Below are 23715 nucleotides of genomic sequence, written 5' to 3'. Positions count from 1 at the left end.
AGTTAAGCAGTAATGTCTTCTCATTCTTTTCCAGCTTTTGCTCTTGCAGAATTAATTGACAATTCATTGTCTGCTACTTCTAGAAACACTGGTATTAGAAGAATACAGATCAAATTGGTAAGAAAATACTATAAAGAAATTTAACTTCCTTTTATAAAAGTACTACAAGTTCATTGTTAGAAGTATTAGAAAATAAACTAAAAGTAGAAATTATCTGATTTCTCTTGTTAAAATTTTTATGTGCCCTTTTTCTATGCATATAGGTATACATGTATGTGTGATCACAGTGTACTTTTTTTTGGTGATCTACTTTCTCTTGACACAGTACATTGTAGACATTTGCCATATCATGAATATTCTGCAGTATAATCTTCCATTGCTACGGTTTCATTTATGGGCTATATTATAAATTATGTAGTCTATTGTTATTAAAGATTTAGATTTTTTTTCTACATTTTTGCTGTTGTAAACAGTGCTGGCATGAAGATCTTTATGGTCTTTAGACGTTTCTGATTAGTTCCTTAAGCTAAATTCTGAGAAATGGAATTTCTGGATTAAAGGACATGAAGAATTTTAAGGCCTTTGATTTATACAGCTGACATAACTTTTAGTAACTTACAATACATTTACACTTCCACTATCGGTGTATGAATGAGCCCATTTAATTCTTTAATAAATAACTTTTTATATTTTTGACATTGATTTGACTTTTCCTGTCTTTTGAACTTATTTCATAGCTTTTTGATGAAACACAAGGAAAACCTGCCGTTGCAGTGATAGATAATGGAAGAGGAATGACCTCTAAACAGCTTAACAACTGGGCCGTGTATAGGTTATCAAAATTTACAAGGCAAGGTGACTTTGAAAGGTTAGAAAACCTTATTCATGTTTTTGATGGGTAGCTGGGAATTTTAATAAGGATAAGAACTCTAATGTTTCTTTAGTTATACATGGTACATTGGAGCTTTTGACATTATCAATGTATATGTTATGAGCATATATATTTAGAGTATTTATATAATAAAGTTTTTATTTTTGAGACTTAGAAATAGTCAAAACTACATAATATTATGCCTTCCACTAAAGAATTCTTTTTGCATTTTCTAATATTTAGGAGGTATGATGACATCTTAAGTATTATGGAACTTTCCCATTTCCTTACTAAAGTTTGATGAGAGCTGTGTGGCCTCTAAAGCAGTAGGATGGTTTTATTTACTTATTTTTAAAAGATTTTATTTATTTGAGAGACAGAGAGCGCGCACGTGTGTACACAGCGGGGCTGAGGGGCAGAGGGAGACGCAGGCTTTCCTCTGAGCAGGGAGTTTGACGCAGGGCTCAATCCCAGGACCCTGGGATTGTGACAAAGGCACAAGATGCTTAACCAACTGAGCCACCTAGGCATCCCAGTAGGATGGTTTTCTTTCTTTCTTTTTTTTTTTTTTTTAAAGATTTTATTTATTTATTTGTCAGAGAGAGAGAGAGAGAGCGAGAGTGAGCACAAGCAGATAGAGTGGCAGGCAGAGGGAGAAGCAGGCTCCCCGCTGAGCAAGGAGCGCGATGTGGGACTCGATCCCAGGACGCTGGGACCATGACCCGAGCCGAAGGCAGCGGCTTAACCCACTGAGCTACCCAGGCGTCCCCCCAGTAGGATGGTTTTAAACTAAACTTCAGCAGTCACCTGATGCCACTTGCAAAGCATCTAATGAACCACAGGTTTTATCTCTCTCTCTCTCTCTCTCTCTCTCTCTTTTTTTTTTTTTTTTTAAGATTTTCATATATTTATTTGACAGAGAGGCACAGCGGGAGAGGAAACACAAGTAGGCGGAGTGGGAGAGGGAGAGGCAGGCTTTCCGCCGAGCAGGGAGCCCGATGTGGGGTTTTGTCCCAGGACCCTGGGATCATGACCCGAGCCGAAGGCAGATGCTTAATGATTGTTCTCTTGAGCTCATTGTTGCTCTGATTTCAAGGCTCTGCTTTTTCTTTTCTTTTCTTTCCTTTTGTTTTGTTTTGTTTTGTTTTTTAAGATTTTATTTATTTGAGAGGTACCTGGGTGGCTCAGTCAAACATCTGCCTTCAGCTCGGATCATGATCTTAGGGTACTGGGATCAAGGCTAGTGTTGGGTTTCTTCAGCAGAGAGTCTCTTTCTCCCTCAGCCCCTCCCCTTGCTTGTACTCTTGCTCTCTCTCTCTCAAAGAAATAAATAAAAATTAAAAAAAAATAAAAGATTTTATTCATTTGAGAGAGTGAAGGAGAGGAGCAGAGGGAGAGGGACAAGCTGACTCCACACTGAGTGCAAAGCTTGACACAGGGCTGGAGCCCATATCCCTGAGACTCTGACCTAAGCTGAAATCAAGAGTCAGGCACTCAACTGACAGAGACGCCCACATGCCCTTCAGGGCTCTGCTTTATAAACTATTCATAGCTGTTAGAGAATAGAGTCTAGTCAAGAATTTGTTTGTCTATTTATTTATTCATTTGACAGAGATCACGAGTAGGCAGAGAGGCAGGCAGAGAGAGAGGAAGGGAAACAGGCTCCCTGCTGAGCAGAGAGCCCGATGCGGGGCTCGATCCCAGGACCCTGGGATCATGACCTGAGCCGAAGGCAGAGGCTTTAACTCATTGAGCCGCCCAGGCGCTGCCTAGTCAGGAGTTTTATATCAGAATATGTTCATAGAAAATACCCTGAATGAGAATGCCATATGGGAAGCAAAATATACTAGAAGTTGTTCGGGATATAAAGGTTTAGGTCTTTGGGATGTTAACTGAATTCTAGTAAGAGCTATGACCCACAGGACTTTTGCTATTTTTAGTTATGTATTGTACTTCAGGTATAATACTTGGGAAGTATCTGTTGGTATTCTTATTAAGTAATATTTTTTCATGTCCTGTTTTGCAGTTTGTTATGTCAAGGAGAATCACCGAAATTTAAGTATTAATCTTAACAATGTTGAAAACTAATATATAGTTAGCACATTTCCCTTCCTCCTGAAATTTTAGCACCACAGAATTTTTATCAAGTTTGTAAAGACTTATAGTGTCATGGTGACAGGCATGAAGAAGGGCTCTGAAATCATTTGGCCTGGTTTGAATCCAACCTTAATAGTTATAGGTATGGGTGGAGGCTTGACCAATGGGTCGAGGTATTTTAGTTCTTTAAGTTTCAGTTTATGTATCCGTAAAATGTGGAAAATACCTCACAAGGTTTTGTGAGAACCAAATGAGTTAGTGTGTTGTGTAAAATCTTTAGGATAGAGCTTGTCCTATAGTAAACAAATCAGTAAATATAAACTATATAAGCTATCATTTTAGTTTCTACTTTCTTATTTTCAGCCTCAGACTTTCTACAACCATTCTTTTTCATTATATTCACAAGTACATGCCACTTCAAGGATTTGTAAAATATTCACAGAGATGGCAAAGACCACTGTCTTTTAAAGCATAAGGATAGTATTTAGCATGCAATAGAAATATCAGGTGGTAGATTGGCAAAAAGATTAGGAAAATGTTATTTAAATCAGGTGGAAGAGAAGGAAGTAGAATCTATACTGTTAGAGTAAATCTTAACTGAATTCAAGGAACATGGACTCTGATTTTTCTCTAGGTCTTAGAACAACATAAACTTTTAAATTTAAATGCTGGGGAAATTTTGTTTAATTTTTGTTAAAAAGGTTGCTGTTGCTGGCTCTTGTCCTAGTGTTTTAGGTATTGTATTAGTAAAACCATCAACTGTTATAGCTATTATATACTCATACCATCTTTGAGTTTAGTATCAGTCCCTTGACCCACTCACTCTGATTTCTGTTAACTTCAGATTACTCACTCCCCTAGCTTCTACTCCTGTAGAAAAAATTATCAGTTGCTTTACTATTTCCAGTTAACTTTTTACTAGATACAAGGGTGGGTGTCATAGGATACAGGCTATGGAAGAAAAGTAGGACAGCCTAAAAGCATAAAACAGCTGACTCTCTTGGCTTGTCATTTATGTTGTAGAGAGAAAAACAAGTAAACACAAAAAATTTATAAACATTCCAGTTATAAATTATTGTTGTTAAGAAAATATCAGGTAATATGTTAGAGCTTGATGGGCAGGCATCTCTTAGGGTGGTAGATGAGGGCCTTTTTGAGATTGCATTTAAGTTGAAGCTTGAATGATTAAAGGAAAATGGCCAAAGATCTGGGGGAAGAGTACTCCCAGTAGAAGGCACACCAGCAAAGACAGACGGTGAAATTATGATCAGCTTGTTTTATTTGGGACAGTGGAAGGACACAAGTGTGGTATATGAGGGGGAGAATAGAGGGAGATGAGGTGAGAGTTCTAATTTGCCAATATTCTTTATAACTCTCACCTTGGTACTACTTATCTCCTACCCTTTATATTTTGAAAATGTTAAAGCAAGTAAGTTGAAAGAGCGATATTAGCAAGCATGTATCCTTCATCTAGATTTATTAGTTGTTAACGTTTTCTCACATTTGTTGTCTTCTATCTATATGTATGTATATATTCTCTTCCTAAATCATTTGAAAGTAAATTACATTCTTTATGACATTTCACTACAAAATACTGTAGCATGTATCTCTTTCACATGAGGACATTCTCATAACCAGAAGACTACTGTCACAACAAGAAATTTATCATTGATTTAAAGTATATAATGTCCACATTCAGGTTTTTTACCCCTTTGTCATGTCTCTCTGGATTCTTTTATTCTACAATAATTTGACATTTGTGTCTTTAATGATACTGTTTTTTTATGGAGTTCAGGCTATTTGCAGAAAGGTCCACAACCTGGATCTGAGTGTTTCCTCAGTACTATTCTTTCCCTCAGCATTTTATGAACATTTTTGAACTTATAGAACAGTTGAAATTCTATGGTGAAAACCCAGATATTCATGCCTACTTTCTACCACTGACCATTGCTTTCCCACGTATCTGTCTATCCTACTAATCTTTAGTTCAGGTATTTTATTTTATTTTTTTTAATTCAAAATAAAGTATAGATCCTATAAATTTTCTCCCAGTGCTTTTTTTTTTTTTTTTTAAAGATTTAATTTACTTGACAGAGACAATGAAAGAGCGAACACAAGTTGGGGAGAAGGAAAAGCAGACTCCCTGCTGAGCAGGGAGCCCGATGTGGGGTTCGGTCCCAGGACCCTGGGATCATGACCTGGGCTGAAGGCAGATGCTTAATGACTGAGCCACCCTAATGCTTCTCCTAATGCTTAGCACTAAAGCACTCTCCTAATGCTTAAAGCATTGATACCATTATCTATCTCTTTTGTTATTGTTGTTTTTGAGGTAAAATTTACCTACAGTGAAATGCTCACATGTCATAAGCTTACCTTTTTTGAATATATTTTTTATGGACATATAATTCATATACCATAAAATTCACCATATTAAAATGTACAGTTCAGTAGCTTTGAATATAGTCACAAAGTGGTGCAGCCATCACAACTGATTCCAGAACATTTTCATCACTCCAATAGAAACCTTTACCCATTGTAGTCACTTCTGTGTCCCCTCATCCTCTCCTTCACTCACTAATCATTAATATACTTTAAATAGTTGTTAGTCTAATTTTTAGTAGTTTTTCTAGGGATTACAGTTAAACTCTTACAATCTGGTTTGGATTAATACCAATTTACTGTGAGTAATATAAAAAAAACTTTGTTCCTGTGTGGTTTCATTCCCTCCCACTCCTTCATTTTATTATTTTTATATAAATGACATCTTTATACATTATAATTACATCAACAGTTTTCTAGTTACTGCTTTATGCATTTTTAAATCAAAAGAATTGTAAAAAGGACAGTCTTTAGTAACTATTTTGGGCAGATCTACTAGCAACAGATTTCTTTAGTTTTTGTTTATCTGGGAATGTCTTAACCTTATCTCCTTCATTTTTGAAGGTTGATAGTTTTTTCCCCCTTTTTTAACACTTTGAATAGGTTAACCTACAAAGGTTCCATAGTTTCTGATGAAGAATCAGCTGTTAATCTTACTTAGTATCCCTTGTGTGACTAATCTCTTCTGTCTGCTTTCAAGATTCTTGTTGTCTGGCTTTTAGTAGTTTGATATTGATGTGACTAGGTTTGGGTCTTTTTGAGTTCATTCTATTTGGTGGCGGATGAGGTTTTTGGATTTGTAGATTATTGTTTTTCATCACAGTTGGGGAAGTTTTTGGCTATTATTTCTTCAAATAATCTTTATCTTCTTCTCTGGCTCGTATTATCCATGTATTCATATGGTTGATGGTGTCCTATAGGTCTCTGAGGTTCTGTTCATTTTTCTTCATTCTTTTTTCTTTTTGTTCCTCGGACTGAGTACTTTGACCTGCTTTTTAAGTTCACTGATTCTTCTGCCAAATCAGATGTACTCATGAGCCACTTAACTAATTTTTTCCTTTCAGTTTTTGTTTCTTTAAATTGTAGAACTTTCATTTGGTTCTTTTTTTTTAAATTCTATCTCTTGTGCTCTGTTTGGTGAAACTCTGTTCTCATACTTCATTATTTACTTCATGATTTCTGTTACTTGAATGCCTTATGAAATACCTGATTTAAATTTTTGTCTAGTAAGTTCAGTGTCTAGGCTTTCTCTGAGACAATTTATACTTACTGCTTTTTTCCCCTGTGTATGAGCTGTACTTTAATATTTTTGTCATGGTTCAGTTTTTTTTGTTGAGAATAAGACAGTTTAAATAATATAGTGTGGCAGCTCTGGCAATCAGATTCATCCCTCTCCCCAGGGCTGCTTGTTTGTTTCTTCTGTTTGTTGTTGTGTACTTACCCCTCTAAACTAATTCTGTAACATCACTATTTTTTTTTTTTTAAGATTTGTTATTTATTAGAGAGAAACCATGCATGAGGGAGGAGGGGCAGAATAAGAGAGAGAAGCAGCCTCCCTGTTGAGCAGGGAGCTTGATGTGGGCCTCTGTCTTAGGACTCTGGGATCATGACGTGAGCTGAAGGCAGACGCTTAACCAACTGAGCTATCCAGGCGCTCCTGTAGCATCTGTATTCTTTATCTTGTGTTGCCACTGAAATCTCTGTGTAGCTTAGTGGTCAGGTAATGATTGGACATTTTCCCTAAATGTCTGGAACCATTAAGTCTTCCGAGCTTTTGTCAAGGGATGCATATCTGTTTGCATATTGGAGTATGTTTTTATGTTCTGGCAGGACGTTTACAACTCTGCCTTAGTCTTCACTTCTTGCTTGCACAGAATCTCAATGTCAGCCAGAAATGAGAGATTAGCGCCTTCTGCATGCTTTCTTGAGCATGTATATAGTCCTGCATATAACTGTAATGTTTTCTAGTCTTATGAATATGCTGGAGCTTTTGTTTTATTTGTATTATTTTTAAAAATTCAATTAGCCAATGTATAGTGTATCATTAATTTCAGATATAGTTAATTCATCAGTTGTGTATACTACCCAGTGCCTTCTTTAATGCCCATCATGCAATTACCTCATCCCCTTACCACCTCCCCTAGTTTCCTACTGTTAAGAGTCTCTCATGGTTTTTCTCCCTCCCTGATGACTTCTCTTTAAGTTTTCCCTCCCTTCCCCTATAATCCTCTGCACTGTTCTTACATTCCACATATGAATGAAACTATAAGAGAATTGTCTTTCTATGATTGGCTTGTTTTGCTCAGTGTAATATCCTCCTCATTGATGTAAATGGTAAGTAATTATCCTTTCTAATGGCTGAGTAATATTCCATTATATATATATATATATATATACATATATATATATATATATATATAATGTGTGTGTATGTATATATTCCATTATATATATATGTGTGTGTGTGTGTGTGTGTATATATACATACACACACATACCATGTCTTCCTTTTTTTTTTTTTTTTAAAGATTTTATTTATTTATTTGACAGAGCATAAGTAGGCAGAGAGGCAGGCAGAGAGAGAGGGAAGCAGGCTCCCCACTGAGCAGAGAGCCCAACACGGGGGCTTGATCCCAGGATCCTGAGACCATGACCTGAGCTGAAGGCAGAGGCTTAATCCACTGAGCCACCCAGGTGCCCCTATACCATGTTGTCTTTATTCATTTATCTGTCGATGGACATCTTGGCTCTTTCCACAATTTGGCTATTGTGGACATTGCTGCTATGAACATTGGGGTATAGGTGCTCCTTCAGATCACTACATTTGTATCTTTGGGGTAAATACCTAGTAATGCATTTGCTGGGTCATAGGGTAGCTCTATTTTTAACTTTTTGAGGAATCTCCATACTGTTTTCCAGAGTGGCTGCATCAGTTTGCATTCCTACCAATAGTGTAAGAGGGTTCCCCTTTCTCCACATCCTTGCCAACATGTGTTATTTCCTGAGTTGTTAATTTTAGCCGTTCTGACTGGTGTGAGGTGGTATCTCATTGTGGGTTTTCTTTTTCTTTTCTTTTTTCTTTTTTTTTTTTAAAGATATTATTTGTCAGAGAAAAAGCAAGAGAAAGTGAGCAAGCCCAAGCAGGGAGAGTGGCAGGCAGAGGGAGAAGCAGTCTCCCTGCTGAGCAAGGAGCCTGATGCAGGAAGCTGAACCCAGGAGCCTGGGATCATGACCTGAGCTGAAGGCAGTTGCCTCATCAACTGATCCACCTGGAGTTCCCTCTCATTGTTGTTTTGATTTGTATTTCCTTGATGCCAAGTGATGTGGAACGTTTTTTCATGTGTCTGTTGGCCATTTCTGTGTCTTCATTGGACAAATGTCTGTTCATGTCTTCTGCCCATTTCTTGACTGGATTATTTGGTTTTTAGGGTGTTGAGTTCAATAGGTTGTTTATAGATTTGGGATACTAGCCCTTTATCTGATATGTCATTTGCAAATATCTTTTCCTATTCCATAAGTTGCATTTTAGTTTTATTGACTGTTTCCTTAACTGTGCTGAAGCTTTTTATCTTGATGAAGTTCCAAAAGGTGATTTTTGCTTTTGTTTCCCTTGCCTTTGGAGACATGTCTAGCAAGAAGTTGCTGTGGTTGAGATCAAAGAGATTGCTGCCTGTGTTCTTCTCTAGGATTTTGATTAATTCCTATCTCACATTTGGGTCTTTTCATCCATTTTGAGTTTATCTTTGTGTATGGAATATATAAGAAAATATAAGAAAGTAGTCCAGTTTTGTTTTTCTGCATGTTGCTATCCAATTTTCCCAGCACCATTTATTGAAGAGAGACTGTCCTTTTTCCATTGGATATTCTTTCCTGCTTTGTCAAAGATAAGTTCACCATAGAGTTGTGGGTCCATTTTTGGATTCTCTGTTATGTTCCATTGATCTATGTGTCTGTTTTTCTGCCAGTACCAGACTGTCTTGATTATTACAGCTTTGTAATCTAGCTTAAAGTCTTGAATTGTGATGCCACCAACTTTGGTTTTCTTTTTCAACATTCTTTGGCTATTTAGGGTCTTTTCTGATTCCAGGAAGATTTTAGGATTATTTGTTCCAGCTCTGTAAAAAATGCTAATGGTATTTTAATAGGGATTGCATTGAATGTGTAGATTGCATTGGGTAACATAGATATTTTAACAATATTTGTTCTTCCAATCCACGAGCATGGAATGTTTTTCCATCTTTGTGTCTTCCTCAATTTCTTTCATAAGTGTTCTGTAGTTTTTTTTTAAATTTTTTAATTTTTATTTTTAAAGATTTTATTTATTTGAGATAGACTGAGAAAGAGAGCACAAGCAGTGCAGAGGGAGTGGGAGAAACAGGCTTCCCATGGAGGAGGGAACACCATGGGTGGCTAGATCCCAGGACCAGGTGATCACGACCTGAGCAGAAGCAGATACTTAACTGACTGAGCCACCCAGGAGCCCTTGTGTATTCTCTAGTTTTTAGAGTACAGATCCTTTGGTTAGGTTTATTCATAGGTATTTTATGGGTTTTGGTTCAATTGTAAATGGGATCAGTTCCTTAATTTCTCTTTCTTCTGTCTCTCTGTTATATATAGAAATATAACTGATCTTTATGCATTGATTTTATATACTGCCACATTGCTGAATTCCTGTATGAGTTCTAGCACTTTTGGAGCGGAGTCTTTTGGGTTTTCCGCATAAAGTATGCCATCTGCAAAGAGTGAGAGTTTGACAACTTCCTTGCCAATTTGAACGCCATTTATTTTTGTTGTTGTTGTTGTTGTTTGCTGAAGCTAGGACTTCTAGTACTATGTTGAACAACAGTGGTGAGAGTGGGCATCCCTGTCGTGTTCCTGACCTTACGGGGAAAGCCCAGTTTTTCCCCATTGAGAATGATATTCTTTGTGGGCTTTTCATAGATGGCTTTTATGATAATGAGGTATGTTCCCTCTACCCTACACTGTGGAGAGTTTTAAACAAGAAAGGATGCTGTCAAACGGTTTTTCTGCATAAATCGAGGATCATATTTTGTCAAATGGTTTTTGTGCATAAATTGAGGATCATATGGTTCTTATCCTCTCTTTTATTAATGTGATCTGTCATGTTGATTGATTTGTAGATGTTGAACCACCCTTGTATCCCAGGAATAAATCCCACTTGATCGTGGTAAATAATGCTTTTTATATACTGTTGGATTCTATGGGCTAGTATCTTTTTTTTTTTTTTTTAAAGACTTTATTTATTTGACAGAGAGAGAGCACAAGCAGGGGGAAGAAGCAGAGGGAGAAGCAAGCTCCTCACTGAGCAGGGAGCTTGATGCAGGGCTTGATCCCAGGACCCTCGGACCATGACCTGAGCCAAAGGCAGACGCTTAACTGACTGAGCCACCCAGGCACCCCAGTTGGCTAGTATCTTGTTGAGATTTTGGCATCTGTGTTCATCAGGGATATTGGTCTGTAATTCTCCTTTTTCATGGGGTCTGGTTTTGGGATTGAGGTAATGATGGCCTTGTGAAATGAGTTTGGAAGTTTTCCTTCCATTTCCATTTTTTGAAACAGCTTCAGTAGAATAGGTTCTTTTAAATGTTTGGTAGAATTTCCCTGGGAAGCCATCTGGCCCTGGACTTTCTTGTTTTTTAGGAGATTTCTGATTACTTCTTCAGTTTCCTTTCTGGTTATGGGTCTATTCAGGTTTTCTATTTCTTCCTGTTTCAGTTTGGTAGTTTATATGTTTCTTGTGATTGAGTTCAAGTTTCAAAGCATTGTGGTCTGAAAATAAGATATTTTCATATCTAATATTGGGAATAATCCCAGTCTTTTGGTATTGGTTGAGACCTGATTTGTGAACCAGTTTGTTATCCATTCTGGAGAATATTCCATGTGCACTTACAAAGAATTTGTATTCTGTTACTTTAGGATGGAATGCTTTGTATATATCAGTGAAGTCCATCCGCTCCAGTGTATCATTCAGAGCCCTTGTTTCTTTATTGATCTTCTGCTTAGATGATCTGTCCATTGCTGTGAGTAGGGCGTTGAAGTCCCAGGCTATTATTGTGTTATTATCAATGTGTTTCTTTAATTTGGTTATTAATTGGCTTATATAGTTGGCTGCTCCCAAGTTAGGAGCATGAATATTTATATTTGTCAGATCTTTTTGTTGGATAGACCCTGTAAGTATGATATAGTGTCCCTCTTTATCCCTTTGTATGGTCTTTGATTTAAAATCTAATTTGTCTGATATGAAGATTGCTACCCAGCTTTCTTTTGGTGTCCATTAGTCAAAAGATAAATTGTTGCCCATTCCCTCACTTTCAGTCTGGAGGTGTCTAAGTCTAAAATGAGTCTCTTATAGATAACCATATGGGTGGGTCTTGCTTTTTTATCCAATCTGATACCCTGTGTCTTTTGATTGGAGCATTCATCCCATTTACATTCAGAGTAATTATTGAAAATAAGAATTTAGTGCCATTGTATTACCTGTAAAGTCCCTGTTTTTGTAGATTGTTTCTGGTGTATGTTATTTTTGGGCTGTCTCTTTGCTTACAGGATCTCCTTTAATATTTCTTGCTGGGCTGGTTTAGTGTTCACGAAATCTCTAATTTCTATTTGTCCTGGAAGCTCTTTATTTCTCCTTCCATTTTGAGTGAGAGCCTTGGTGGATAAAGTATTCTTGGCTGCATGTTTTTCTCATTTAGTACCCTGGATATATCATGCCCGCCCTCTCTGGCCTGTCATGCCTCTGTGGACAGGTATGGTGCCAGCCTTACATTTCTACCCTTGTTGGTTAAGTACCTCTTGTCCCAAGCTGCTTTCAGGATTTTCTTTTTATCTTTGAAATGTTCAAGCTTCACCATTATATGTTGGGGTGTTGATCTTTCTTTATTGATTTTGAGAAGGGTCCTCTCTGCCTTTGGATTTGAATGCCTGTTTCCTTCCCCAGATCAGGGAAGTTCCTAGCTATGATATGCTCTAATATACCTTCTGCCCACCCTCCTCTTCTTCCTTAGGGACACCCAATACTTCTAATATTGTTTTGCTTTATGGTATTGTTGATTTCTTGAAGCCTCCCCTCATGGTACATTTATTGTTTTTCTCTTTTCCTCAGCTTCCTTTCTTTCCATCAACTTACCTTCCCTGTCACTTACTGTCTCTTCTGCCTGATTTACCCTAGCTATTAGAGTGTCCAATTTAGACTGCATCTCAGAGCATTTTTAATTTTAGCCTGATTAGATTTTATTTCTGCACTAAGAGATTCTCTAGTGTCTTTATGCTTTTTTCAAGTGCAGCTGGTAACTTTACAATCGTTTTCCTGAATTCCAGCAGTGACATTTTACTTATATTCATATTCATTAGATCTGTGACAGAGAGTATTACCTCTAGTTCTTTCTTTATGTTGTGAATTCCTTCTTTTAATCATTTTGCCCAAAGAAGAATAGATGAACAAGAGAAGAAAATAAAAAATGTCAACCACAACCCAAGTGAAATACATACTAGACAAATCCAGAGGTCAGAAACCAAGAAACAAAAGGGGGGTGGGGAAGAGAAAATATAATTTCTCAGGTGGACAAAACAGGATGATCCAGTTGGTCTTGGGTGTATTTGGTCTGTTTGTTAGAAGACCCAAAATGTAAGGAAATGAAAAAAAAAAATATATATATATATACATATATATATATATATACACACACACACACACACACACATACATACATATATGTATATATACAAAAAAAATTGAATACAGTGAAAGGAAGTCAAAAAATGAAGAATATGTCTTTAAAAATGTAAATGTAAAAAATGAAAGTTAAAAAAGGACTTAAAAACAGTTGATAAAATAAGAAACTAGTTGAATAGGAAGAAAAGAAAAATTTTACACTGAAAGGTAAATGAAACCCTTGAATTCTATATACTATTTTCCCCTAGTGCTGGAGTTTTGCAGGCCTGTGTCCTCCATAAACTTGGTGTTCGCCTTTTGTTCCAGCTGGTCTTCTGGGGGAGGGGTCTGTTGGGCTGATTCTCAGGTGTCTTTGCTTTGGTGGAGTTGTACCACCCCTTGCCAGGGAGCCAGGCTCAGTGTAAGCTGCTTCTGGTTGCTCTATGTGGTTTTTGTTAACTGAAGGCTTTCCATGCCTCTTGAGAGGATAGAGGGGCTCTATCTCCAGACAGAGCTGAAGGATTCTGGTCCCCTTTCTTCAGTAAAACCTCAGGAATAAGCCGTCTTCCCTTTTGTGTGAGTCAAAGTCTGCAGACTACTGCAATGCTTGTCCTCACTGATTCTCCCTAGTGGGAGGAGGAGGGTCACCATGTTTCTGCCCTTTGCAGGGCCTCCGCACAGAGAACTGTTGCTGGATCATGCTGCAGTGTGTGGTTTATGGCAAACTCCCTTGAGAGCCCCCTTGCAGCCTTGCTGAACAAAACCAGTTTCCCTGCTCCACAGACACTCCCATTCTTTCTGTGACCCCAGGGATCCTGAGACCACACTGTCCCACCTAGGATTCTGCCCCACTTCACCAGCTGAGCACCTTTCAGGCAGGGACATCTCTCACTGGAGCAGATTTCTAAAAGTTCTGATTTTGTGCTCTGGGACAAATCATTTTCTGGTAGCTGGCTTATAGAAGTTCCCTCCCCCACCATTTATCTTCAGCTATATCCCATCCCCTCAGATTCACTTCTCTGTACCTCCTACCTTGCAAAAAGTGGTTGCTTTTCTGTTTGTAGAGTTTCAGCAATTCTTTTCTTATATCTGTGGTTGAATTCATAGGTATTCAGAATGATTTGATAGTTAACTAGCTAAAGTTAAGGGACCAGATGAAATGAGGTCTCCTACTCATCTGCCATCTTCTCTCCCCTTAAGCCTATGCTGGAGCTTTTAAAAATCACTAAGGATTTCTCATTCTCCAGATTTTCCTTGTAAAGTTTTTGGCCAGATTCTTTATATTCTCTTGATTGCCTTAGTCAGCTGTGATCATGAACAGTTGCCACTGACTGTTTTTGACAAATGACCAACCGCAAAAAGTGGTTCACAGTGATCAAGTTCTGAGTTAGGTCGAGTAAAGACAAAGCTTGCAAGTGGAGGTTCCTAGGCATGGGTCAGAGAACTCTAATAATGCCAGTTGCATGGGGAAGGGGCTTTGAGGGAACTCCAAATTTACTCCAGTGACTCCTGCCTGGCTGGCTGGTTTTCACCATGATTCAGGGTTGTCAGTTTTCAAGGCTTTTGTAGAACTGGTGAGAAGAAAATGGAATAGGGCATGTTAAAACATCACAGAGCTCACTGTTCTTACTGAGATTCAGCTGTGTATCTTGAAGAAACACTCCTTGGATTGTTCCAAGCCTTTGGTTAATAGAGTTCTGAAAATGTTGATTTTTGACAGTGTTTTCAGATGTTTTCATTGGTTTTATCTGTGAGCAGGTTTTCATAGGTCCTTACTTTATCTTTATAGAAGTGCTCACTCTCTTAACTGATTTTTGACATATGTATTCACCTGTGTAATCCAAACCTCTCTTAACATGTCCAACATTACATGAACCTAAAAAATGTGCTCATCATCACGTAGTCTCTGTTATAATCATTGCCTTAGAAGTTAAATTAGATACCTAGAACATAATTGTAATACTGTGTGTTCATTTAATTATTTTATGGAAAGAAGAAGTATTGTAGGTGGTCCTAATTCAGACATATGTTGGATTAGTGCTACTTTCTGCACTTTCAACTTAATTAGCAATTAAAAGTTTCTCAACTTAGCTATTTTTTTTTTTTTTTAATAAAAATATCATGCCACATGGCCCACTTCCCATGCCATTTTTTAGGTTGTGGAAATGGACTCTCAACAGAATTTTCCCTAGTTTTCCTAAAGAAAAAGCTCCTGTGTCTTCAGTGTATTTCTGCAAAGATGAGTTTTCATTTATCTTGATATTTGTATTATTTGAATTCAGAGAATGAGTATGTAACATTTAGACCTCCTACTTTAATTTGGTTATTTTTGTTGTGTCACACAGACTTATTCCAGAAGCTCTAATAGGGATCTGTGGCCATTTATCAGTTTGTTGGAGGTGAAGGTTTTATTGTGGGGTTATTCCCTTTGGTAGATGTGAGACAGTGAGATGTAAATATACATATGTAGTCACTCTACCCTATTTCCTGGCCACCACTTATATATTGTTTTTTAGTTTCTTTTTACTAATTGGATTACACCTCCTGTTCCTTTTTCTTACTTTCAACACCTTTTGTGATTTGTTTCCTTTCAGATTTTGTTTCTCTCTTCTAATGGAACACTCTTATTTTGAAAAGATACAGTGTCATTTTACATTATATCAAGTATTTGATTGAGATGTGTTTTGAAATTCTTTTGGACTGTGATATGAATTTATTCCTGAGGCAGGTGACTTTCTAAATTCTCCAAAGGATTGCTTCTACAATGCAAGATTTATCTTGAGGTCAGATTATCTTCCTCTTTTCCTTACTTTCATGAAGGGGTATTTATATAATCCTTGAGTGTGAGTACAGGAAATTTTCTGGACTTAATTACAGAAGTCTGAAACGAAATTTGTATTCTCAACCTTATTTTCCATGATAAGGTTTTTCCCTGGGTTAGAATTGCATGGATGATTTGCATTGAAAGGGAGACTTACTTCCTGGTGACTATGTCCATTCCTTATCAGTTAACAGAATTTCTTAGTTTTGAATCAGTTTAAGTACATATGTGTTGTTTTATCTCGGAGCTGCTCTCTCTCTAAACTTTTATGTACTTACGTATATGTTGTAGGATAGTATTTGGGGTCAGGTATTTTCAGCCTGTTTCCTAGAAGTATTGCCATGGTAATTAAAGTCTTAGAACCCATTTACTTTAAAAAAAATTTTTTTTTTTTAATTTTTAAGTTATCTCTACACCCAGTGTGGAGCTTGAACACACAACCTCAAGAACAAGAGTTGGGTGCTTCAGCCAGACACCCTAAACCCATTTACTTCTTTTTCTTTCTTTTTTTTTTTTTTTAAAGCTTTTATTTATTTATTTGACAGAGATAGATCACAAATAGGCAGAGAGGGAGGCAGAGAGATTGGAGGAAGCAGGCTTCCGCTGAGCAGAGAGCCCAATACGGGGCTCGATCCCAGGACCCCAAGATCATGACCCGAGCTGAAGGCAGAGGCTTTAACCCACTGAACCACCCAAGCGCCTCTTTATTTTTCTTAATAGACATCAGGTTCATAGAATTTGATTAATTATAATTAATTACAAATTACAATTTATAACAGTTCATCAATTCAGGCATTGAATTTTTAAGGTTTATTTATTGAAAAATTTAATAAGCTGAATAACCAGAATTTACCACCCAAACCAGTAAGTAGCACATTTTCTGTAATGTACATCTTGTACCCTTGTTCTGTTTTTTTTTCTTCCCACCAAAGTGAATCACTGTCTTAAATTTTTATTTCCTTATTTTTTTTTAAGATTGTATTTTATTTATTTGTCAGAGAACACACAAGCAGGAGGAGCGGCAGACAGAGGGAGAAGCAGGCTCCTCACTGAGCAAGAAGCCTGATGCAGGATTTGATCCCAGTACCCTGGGATCATGACCTGAGCCAAAGGCAGACAAAATCCCTATTTCCTTATTTTTAAAAAATCTAATTTTGCTTATTTTTTTGATGCTGCAAAAAAAGGATAATTATACTATTTGTAGTTCTACGAAGAACTTGTATTTTCACTTAATACTAGGTTACTAAGATTTCAACTTTATGTGGGTCTGTAGTTTATTTTTTTTCATAACCATAAAATATTCTTTTGTGTATATTTAAAAGAAATCATACTGTATTTAGTCTAGTCTCCAGTCAGTGGCATTTGGCTTCCCCTACTACATTTGGCATTATGAGTAATACTGTCTTATAAGTTGTATAATTGTGTGTGCATATGTGTGTATGCTGTTATACAGTGTTATGTATGTTTGCTAGTCCAAATCTACAGAAGTTCTTAGGTACCTAGAAGGGAACTTCGTGGGTTATAAAGATGAAAGTTCCAATATACAAGGTAATGGCAAATTGTTGTTGTTTTTAAAGATAGTATTCATTTATTTGAGAGAGAGAGTGAGCAAGCGAGAGCGTGCATGAGCTGGGATAGGGGAGGAACAGAGGGAGAGGGAGAGGGAGAAGCAAACTCCTCGCTGAGCAGGGAGCCCAATGTGGGACTGTACGCTCATGACCTGAGCCTAAGTCAGATGCTTTACTGACTGAGCTACCAGGTGCCCCAGCAAATTGTTTTCTAAAGAGATTATATTTATTTATTCATACTTCACTTATGAAAGTTTGAGTTTTGTTTTGTTTTTGTTTTTAAGTTTGAGTTTTAAAACTCACTTTGGAAGCCATTTGGGTATGTTAAGCTTCTTGCAGAAGGACTTTTTAACTATTACTTTGATTTTGTTAGTAGAGTTATAATATTACTTATTGACTTAGTTTTGTAAGTTATATTTTATTCGGAGTTAGTCCATTTCATTAAATTTTCAAGTTTATTAGTGTATAGTAATTGGTAACATTTCAAAGAAACAATGTTTGATAAATTAAATTTTTTTTCTGATTGCAAATTCTTTTTTCTTTTCAAATTCTTTGATTTCTGCTCTTTATTTACGTCCTTGCTTTAGTTTTATTTTGATTTTTTTGTAGAAAAGATTCTTGTGGAATTTTTTTTTTAAAGATTTTTATTTATTTGACAGAGAGATATCACAAGTAGGCAGAGAGGCAGACAGAGAGAGGGGTGAAGCAGGCTCCCCCCGCAAAGCAGAGAGCTCGACGCGGGGCTTGATCCCAGGACCCTGGGATTGTGACCTAAGCTGAAGGCAGAGGCTTTAACCCACTGAGCCACCCAGGTGCCCCAAGATTCTTGTGGAATCTTAGACAAGTCTCAAATCAATAATCTAAGATGAATATTTTGCGCTATAAATTTTCTTTTTCTTTTTCCTTTTCTTTTCCTTTTTCTTATTTTTTTAGAGAGGGTGGTAGGGGAGAGGCAGAGGTAGAGAGAGACTGACTTTTAAGCAAGCTCCATGACCACTTGTGGAACCTGGCACAGGGCTTGATCTCACAACCCTGAGATATGAATGGAGCCCAAATCAAGAGTCAGACACTTAACCCACTGAGCCACCCTGGCACCTCTATAAATTTTCTTTTAAGAACTACTTTCACAATAGCCTAAGTTTTGATAATGCTATATATTCATATGCCTACAGTTTGGTGTATTTTTTATTTCCTTTGCAACTTGTTCTTTGATCCATAGATTGTTTTAGGAAGGTGTTATTCAGTTTCCAAGTGTTCTTAACATATTTCCTCTTGTCTTTATGTTGATGTCTAGTTTGATTTTTATTATGGTCAGAGAACATACTCTATATATACTCTTTTAAATTTGTCAAGATTTGTTTTGTGCTCCAGGATATAATCTGTTTTGGGGAATTTTCTATGTGTTCTTGAAAAGAATATGTATTCTGCTGTTGTTGGGAGGAGTGTTCTGTAAATGTCAGTTTGATCCCGTTGGTTGATGATATTATTTAGTTCTTTTTATGTCCTTGTTGGTTTTCTGTGTGGTCGTGACTAAGATAGGTTTATTGAAGTACCCCCCCCCCCACTTATTTGCAAGTGTATTTATTTCTTTTTTCAGTTCTCTGAATTTTTGCTTTTTGTATTTTGAACTTGTGTTATTTCGTGTATACACAGAATTGTTATGCATTCTTGGTAAGTGCATCCTTTTATCATTATGTAATACTCTTCTGTCCCTGGTAATTTTCTTGCTCTGAAGTGTATTTTATGTGCTGTTCGTCAGCTATTCTTTTCACTCCTGTTTACCTGGTATGTCTTTTCTCATCCATTTTCTTTAAAGCTACTTGTATCATTATATTTGAAATGAGTTTCTTGTAACTTTTTTTAATGGGTCACTCTGCCGATCTTATTTAGTGTATTTGCATCATTACATTTACTTAACTACTGGTATATGTATTAGGACTTAAGTGTGTAATGTTATAACTTGTTTCCTTTATTTTTTATTTTTCTTTTCTGACCTTTTTATGGATTACTTGAACATATTTTACTATTCCATATTTTACTGTTTTCTTTATAAAGTGATTTTGAGTATTTTTTTGTTGTTTTTGTTTTTGTTTTTTAGCAATCACTGTAGGTAATACTGTATATATACAAAACATTACATTGTACTAGTAAGGTATTTTACCACCTAAAGTGACTTGAAAGTGAAATATTCCCAAATTATTTAGGTTCCTTAACTCTCTCCCATTTATAATTTAGTTTTCTTTCTTTCTTTCTTTCTTTTTAAAAAGATTTTATTCATTTATTAGAGAGAGAGAATGAGTGGGGGCATGGTGGTGGGTGTTGACGGATAGGGCAGAGGGAGAGGGAGAAGCAGACTCCTGGCTGAGCAAGAAGCCTGATGTTGGGCTTGATCCCAGGGCACTGGGATCATGACCTGAGCCAAAGGCAGATGCTTAACTGACTGAGCCACCCAGGTGCCCTGTAATTTTTCTTAAGTGTTATCTCTATGTACATTGAGAACCGTATCAAATAGTGTTATTTTGATTTCAGCAATCTACTATAATTTTAAAAGCTCAAGAGGAGAAGGGTGATCTATTTAATTTACCCATGTATTTGTTCTCATGTTCTTCATATCCTGGTGATAATCTTTTATCTACTTTGTTTGATGTTAATATAGCAACTCCAGCTTTCTTTACATTAGTGTTAAGATGCAAAGTCTTTTTCCAACTTTTTAACCCATTGTCACTTTATAGTAGGCAACACATAGTTTGTGTCTTAAAGTTTCAGAATCTCTGCTTAATTGGGGATTTAGACCAATTACATTCACTGCAATTATTGTTATGTTTGTTCTTGTTTTTTTTTTCCTGACTTATTTAAAATTGAGTGTTTCGTGTGTGTAATTCTATTTTATTTCTTTCCTTTGTTGGATTACTGGTTGTTACTCTTGTTTTACTGTAATTTTAGGATTAAAAATATATATCTTTAATTTGTCATAGTCTATCTCAAGTAATACGCCATTTCACATCCACTTCACATACAGTATTAGTACATCACAGCAGTAATATCCATGTCATTCACTGTCTCGATCTTTTGTTCTTACACCTTTTACATTGATATATATTAAATATTGAACTGTATTCTGGTTTTCTTTTTTTTTAAGATTTTATTTATTTGACAGAGAGAGAGAGAAATCACAAGAAGGCAGAGAGGCAGGCAGGGAGGGGTGAGAAGCAGGCTCCCCGCCTAGCAGAGAGCCCAATGCAGGACTCTATCCCAGCACCCTGAGATCATGACCTGAGCCGAAGGCAGAGGCTTAACCCACTGAACCACTCAGGCGCTGCTGGTTTTCTTTTAAACAGGATTCCTTCCCTCTAGTTAATTGACACATTCATTACCTCACATATTTACCTTTTTTTTTTTTTTTTTTGGTGAGAGCATTTTAAAGTTTTATTCTCTTAGCAGATTTCAGTTATACAATAGTGTTAATGACTAGATCTTCAGACCTTACTCATCTTATGACTGAGAGTTTGCATTCTTTTACAACCTCTCCCTATTTCCTGCATTCCCCAGCTCTGTCAACCAATATTTGTAGTTTTTCCATTTTCTCTTCTTTCCAGTACTACACTTATGTGAGATATTTTCCTTTAGTCCTTCATGTCTTTTATACCCACTTTGACATTTTCTGTTCCTTTTTTTCTTAAATTTCTTATGGGAACATGCTTTCAATGTATCTTTGTATTTTCTAATTCTTCCAGCTATGCCACATGTAGTGTTTAGCTTTTCCATTGAGTGTAATAGGGGTTCTGGCCTCACCCCCCATTCTGTTTATATCTGATATTGGGAATGGACACCTAGCCTGTATTTTGAGAGACCACGGATGCCTACTCTCCAGAGTGGTGTTAATGGTTCCCTAAGAGGTTCTTTTGTCATGATACATGGAAGTAAGAATGTCTTTGCTATAATTCCTATATTCTTCAGAGAATATTTTTATAAGTTTTGAAGCAGTAAACAATTTTGAAGGGACAGTTGTAGGGACAGTAGGATAGATAAGGATATAGGCATTTATTTAGTCTTGTTTGCTGAGAGAGTTTATGATTTAGTAGGGTGGGTCCAAGAATGTGCATTTTTTGAGTTTTTTGTGATGCTGATAACAGGTGGTCTGGGGAATATATTTTGAGAACTGCTGGATTAGGTGGTATCTTGACTTTGGGTTCTGATTCCTTTACCTTGAATATAAGGGTATTGTCTAGCTTGGGGATAATTTTATTAACACTTAATAAAAGTTTTATAACAATTTCCTTTGGTACCTAAGTACCCTGTTTAAAATCACTGCATTAATGTTTTATTTTTAGTGATCATTCAGGATATGTTCGTCCAGTACCAGTGCCACGCAGTTTAAATAGTGATATTTCCTATTTTGGTGTTGGGGGCAAGCAGGCTGTTTTCTTTGTTGGACAATCAGCCAGAGTAAGTAAAAAGGTTTCTTATAAATGAAAGTTGATTAAAAATATTTTGAGGTTGATTCTAAGTGTGTTAACCAGTTTAACTTTTAGGAATTTTTAAAGTACTCTTATTAATATTTAACAGATGATAAGCAAACCTGCAGATTCCCAAGATGTTCATGAACTTGTGCTTTCTAAAGAAGATTTTGAGAAGAAGGAGAAAAATAAAGAGGCAATATATAGTGGATATATTAGAAACAGAAAGGTATGATACATTGTAACTCATTATAAAGTTGTTACTGATGGACAGATGATAGAGACAATTTTTCTTTCAGTTTCTATCCAAGATACTTAAACTCTTGCTTTAAAAACTTGAAGGTATGACATTTTCAAATTGTGTTATTTTTTCATTTTTTTCCTTTAATCATGTGAATAGCAAAAAGTGACTATTTACATGCTTTTTCAGGCTGGAAGTCTTCAGGCAACAACTTGTCTCATAAAGCTAGGTTCCCAGAAATTGCTCATAAGATTGTAAACTTTTTTCCTTATATTGAGATTGAATTTTTAAATCTTTTTTGGTCTAACAGTTTCAAGTTACAGTAGAAAACAGTTACAGGATGATAGGCTTTTAGGAAATCACAGCTCCAGAGAAATAAATGAGTTATTTATTTCTGATAGATATTTGTATTTAGATTCCAGTTTTAGTGAGCATAATGTTAACAATTAACAAATTTGTATCGTGGTAGTGAGTATATAGTATTTATTGTATGATTCAACTTTTCTCCACTTGAAACAGTTTAGAATTTTTTAAATGTTTTTAAAAAATTATTTTTTTTTTTTAATTATTATTCTTAAGTGGGCTTCATGCCCAACGTGGGGCTTGAACTCATGACATGGAGACTAAGAGTCATGTGCTGTGCCCACTGAGACAGCTTGGTGCCCCTAAAATCTTTATTTTAAAGTAATTTTGAGCTTCTTAAATTCTTTTCTGATTGTAAAACAAGTTGTAAAAAATATATAGGAAACTTAAAAATTGTCTCAAATTCTGGGAAGAAATTTCTAGTTGAATTTCTAGTCTAACTTACATGCTCACAGGGTTTTTTTTTTTTTTTTTTTTTTGTTTTGTTTTAATTTTAAATCCAGTGTTGTTAACATACAATGTTATATATGTTTCAGGTGTACAATATAGTGACTAAACAATTCCATATATTACTGAGTGCTCATCGAGATAAGCGTATTTACCTGAAACTAATGTAACACTGTAACACTGAAATTAAAATAAAACCTCCTTATTGGCATCTTGAGTTGGGGCTGGGGAAGAAAAGTGTACTCTTAATCTCTTTCATATACTTACTTTTAAAAAACATATTTACCTTTTTGAGTCCACATTTCTTTAACATTTTGGGTATTTCTCCATTTTATGAAATATTTTTATACACACACACTTTTCCTAGGTTCATAGTATTTTGTCTGTATTGTAATTTATTCTGTTAGGCATTTAACTTAAAGGATTCTATTATAATTATAAATAAGGACACTGCCATGAATGTCTTTGCATAACATTTTGTCCAAATAAGTTTTTTCTTCATACAGATTATAATTTTAATAGTGTGACAATGAATTTGAACTTCTTAAATGTTCATGGTGTAGATTATAAATTGCTTTTCTAAAAGGTTAAACCCAAATCAGATACACTCCTTAAAATAGTATGTGGAAGTGCGTATCTGATAATTTCCTTGTTTTTAAAAAAGGAGTGGAGGGGAGTAGCAAAATGCTGGCAATTTGACAGGTGAAAATAATACTTTTTCTTTATTAAATGGACTGAATTCTTTTCTTATATTTATAAGCCACTTTTTTCTATATAACTTAACATTCTCCTCTGT

General features: G+C 36.1%; 1 protein-coding gene across 2 annotated transcripts in view; it reads left to right on the top strand.

Moving 5' to 3' along the window:
• Positions 1-23715, top strand: part of LOC111142431 (structural maintenance of chromosomes flexible hinge domain containing 1) — a 163703-nt gene that overhangs the window by 13336 nt on the left and 126652 nt on the right. For both annotated transcript variants that reach the window (XM_022495550.1, XM_022495551.1), the window contains 4 exons: positions 35-117; positions 738-868; positions 21743-21857; positions 21978-22097. In XM_022495550.1, the coding sequence (XP_022351258.1) occupies positions 35-117; positions 738-868; positions 21743-21857; positions 21978-22097 (449 nt within the window). The remainder of the gene's footprint in view (positions 1-34; positions 118-737; positions 869-21742; positions 21858-21977; positions 22098-23715) is intronic.

This window comes from Enhydra lutris, unplaced genomic scaffold (assembly GCF_002288905.1).
Source record: "Enhydra lutris kenyoni isolate GAN:26980312 unplaced genomic scaffold, ASM228890v2 scaffoldscaffold8, whole genome shotgun sequence".
NCBI lineage: Eukaryota > Metazoa > Chordata > Mammalia > Carnivora > Mustelidae > Enhydra > Enhydra lutris.
This window is presented reverse-complemented; position numbering and strand designations above follow the sequence as displayed.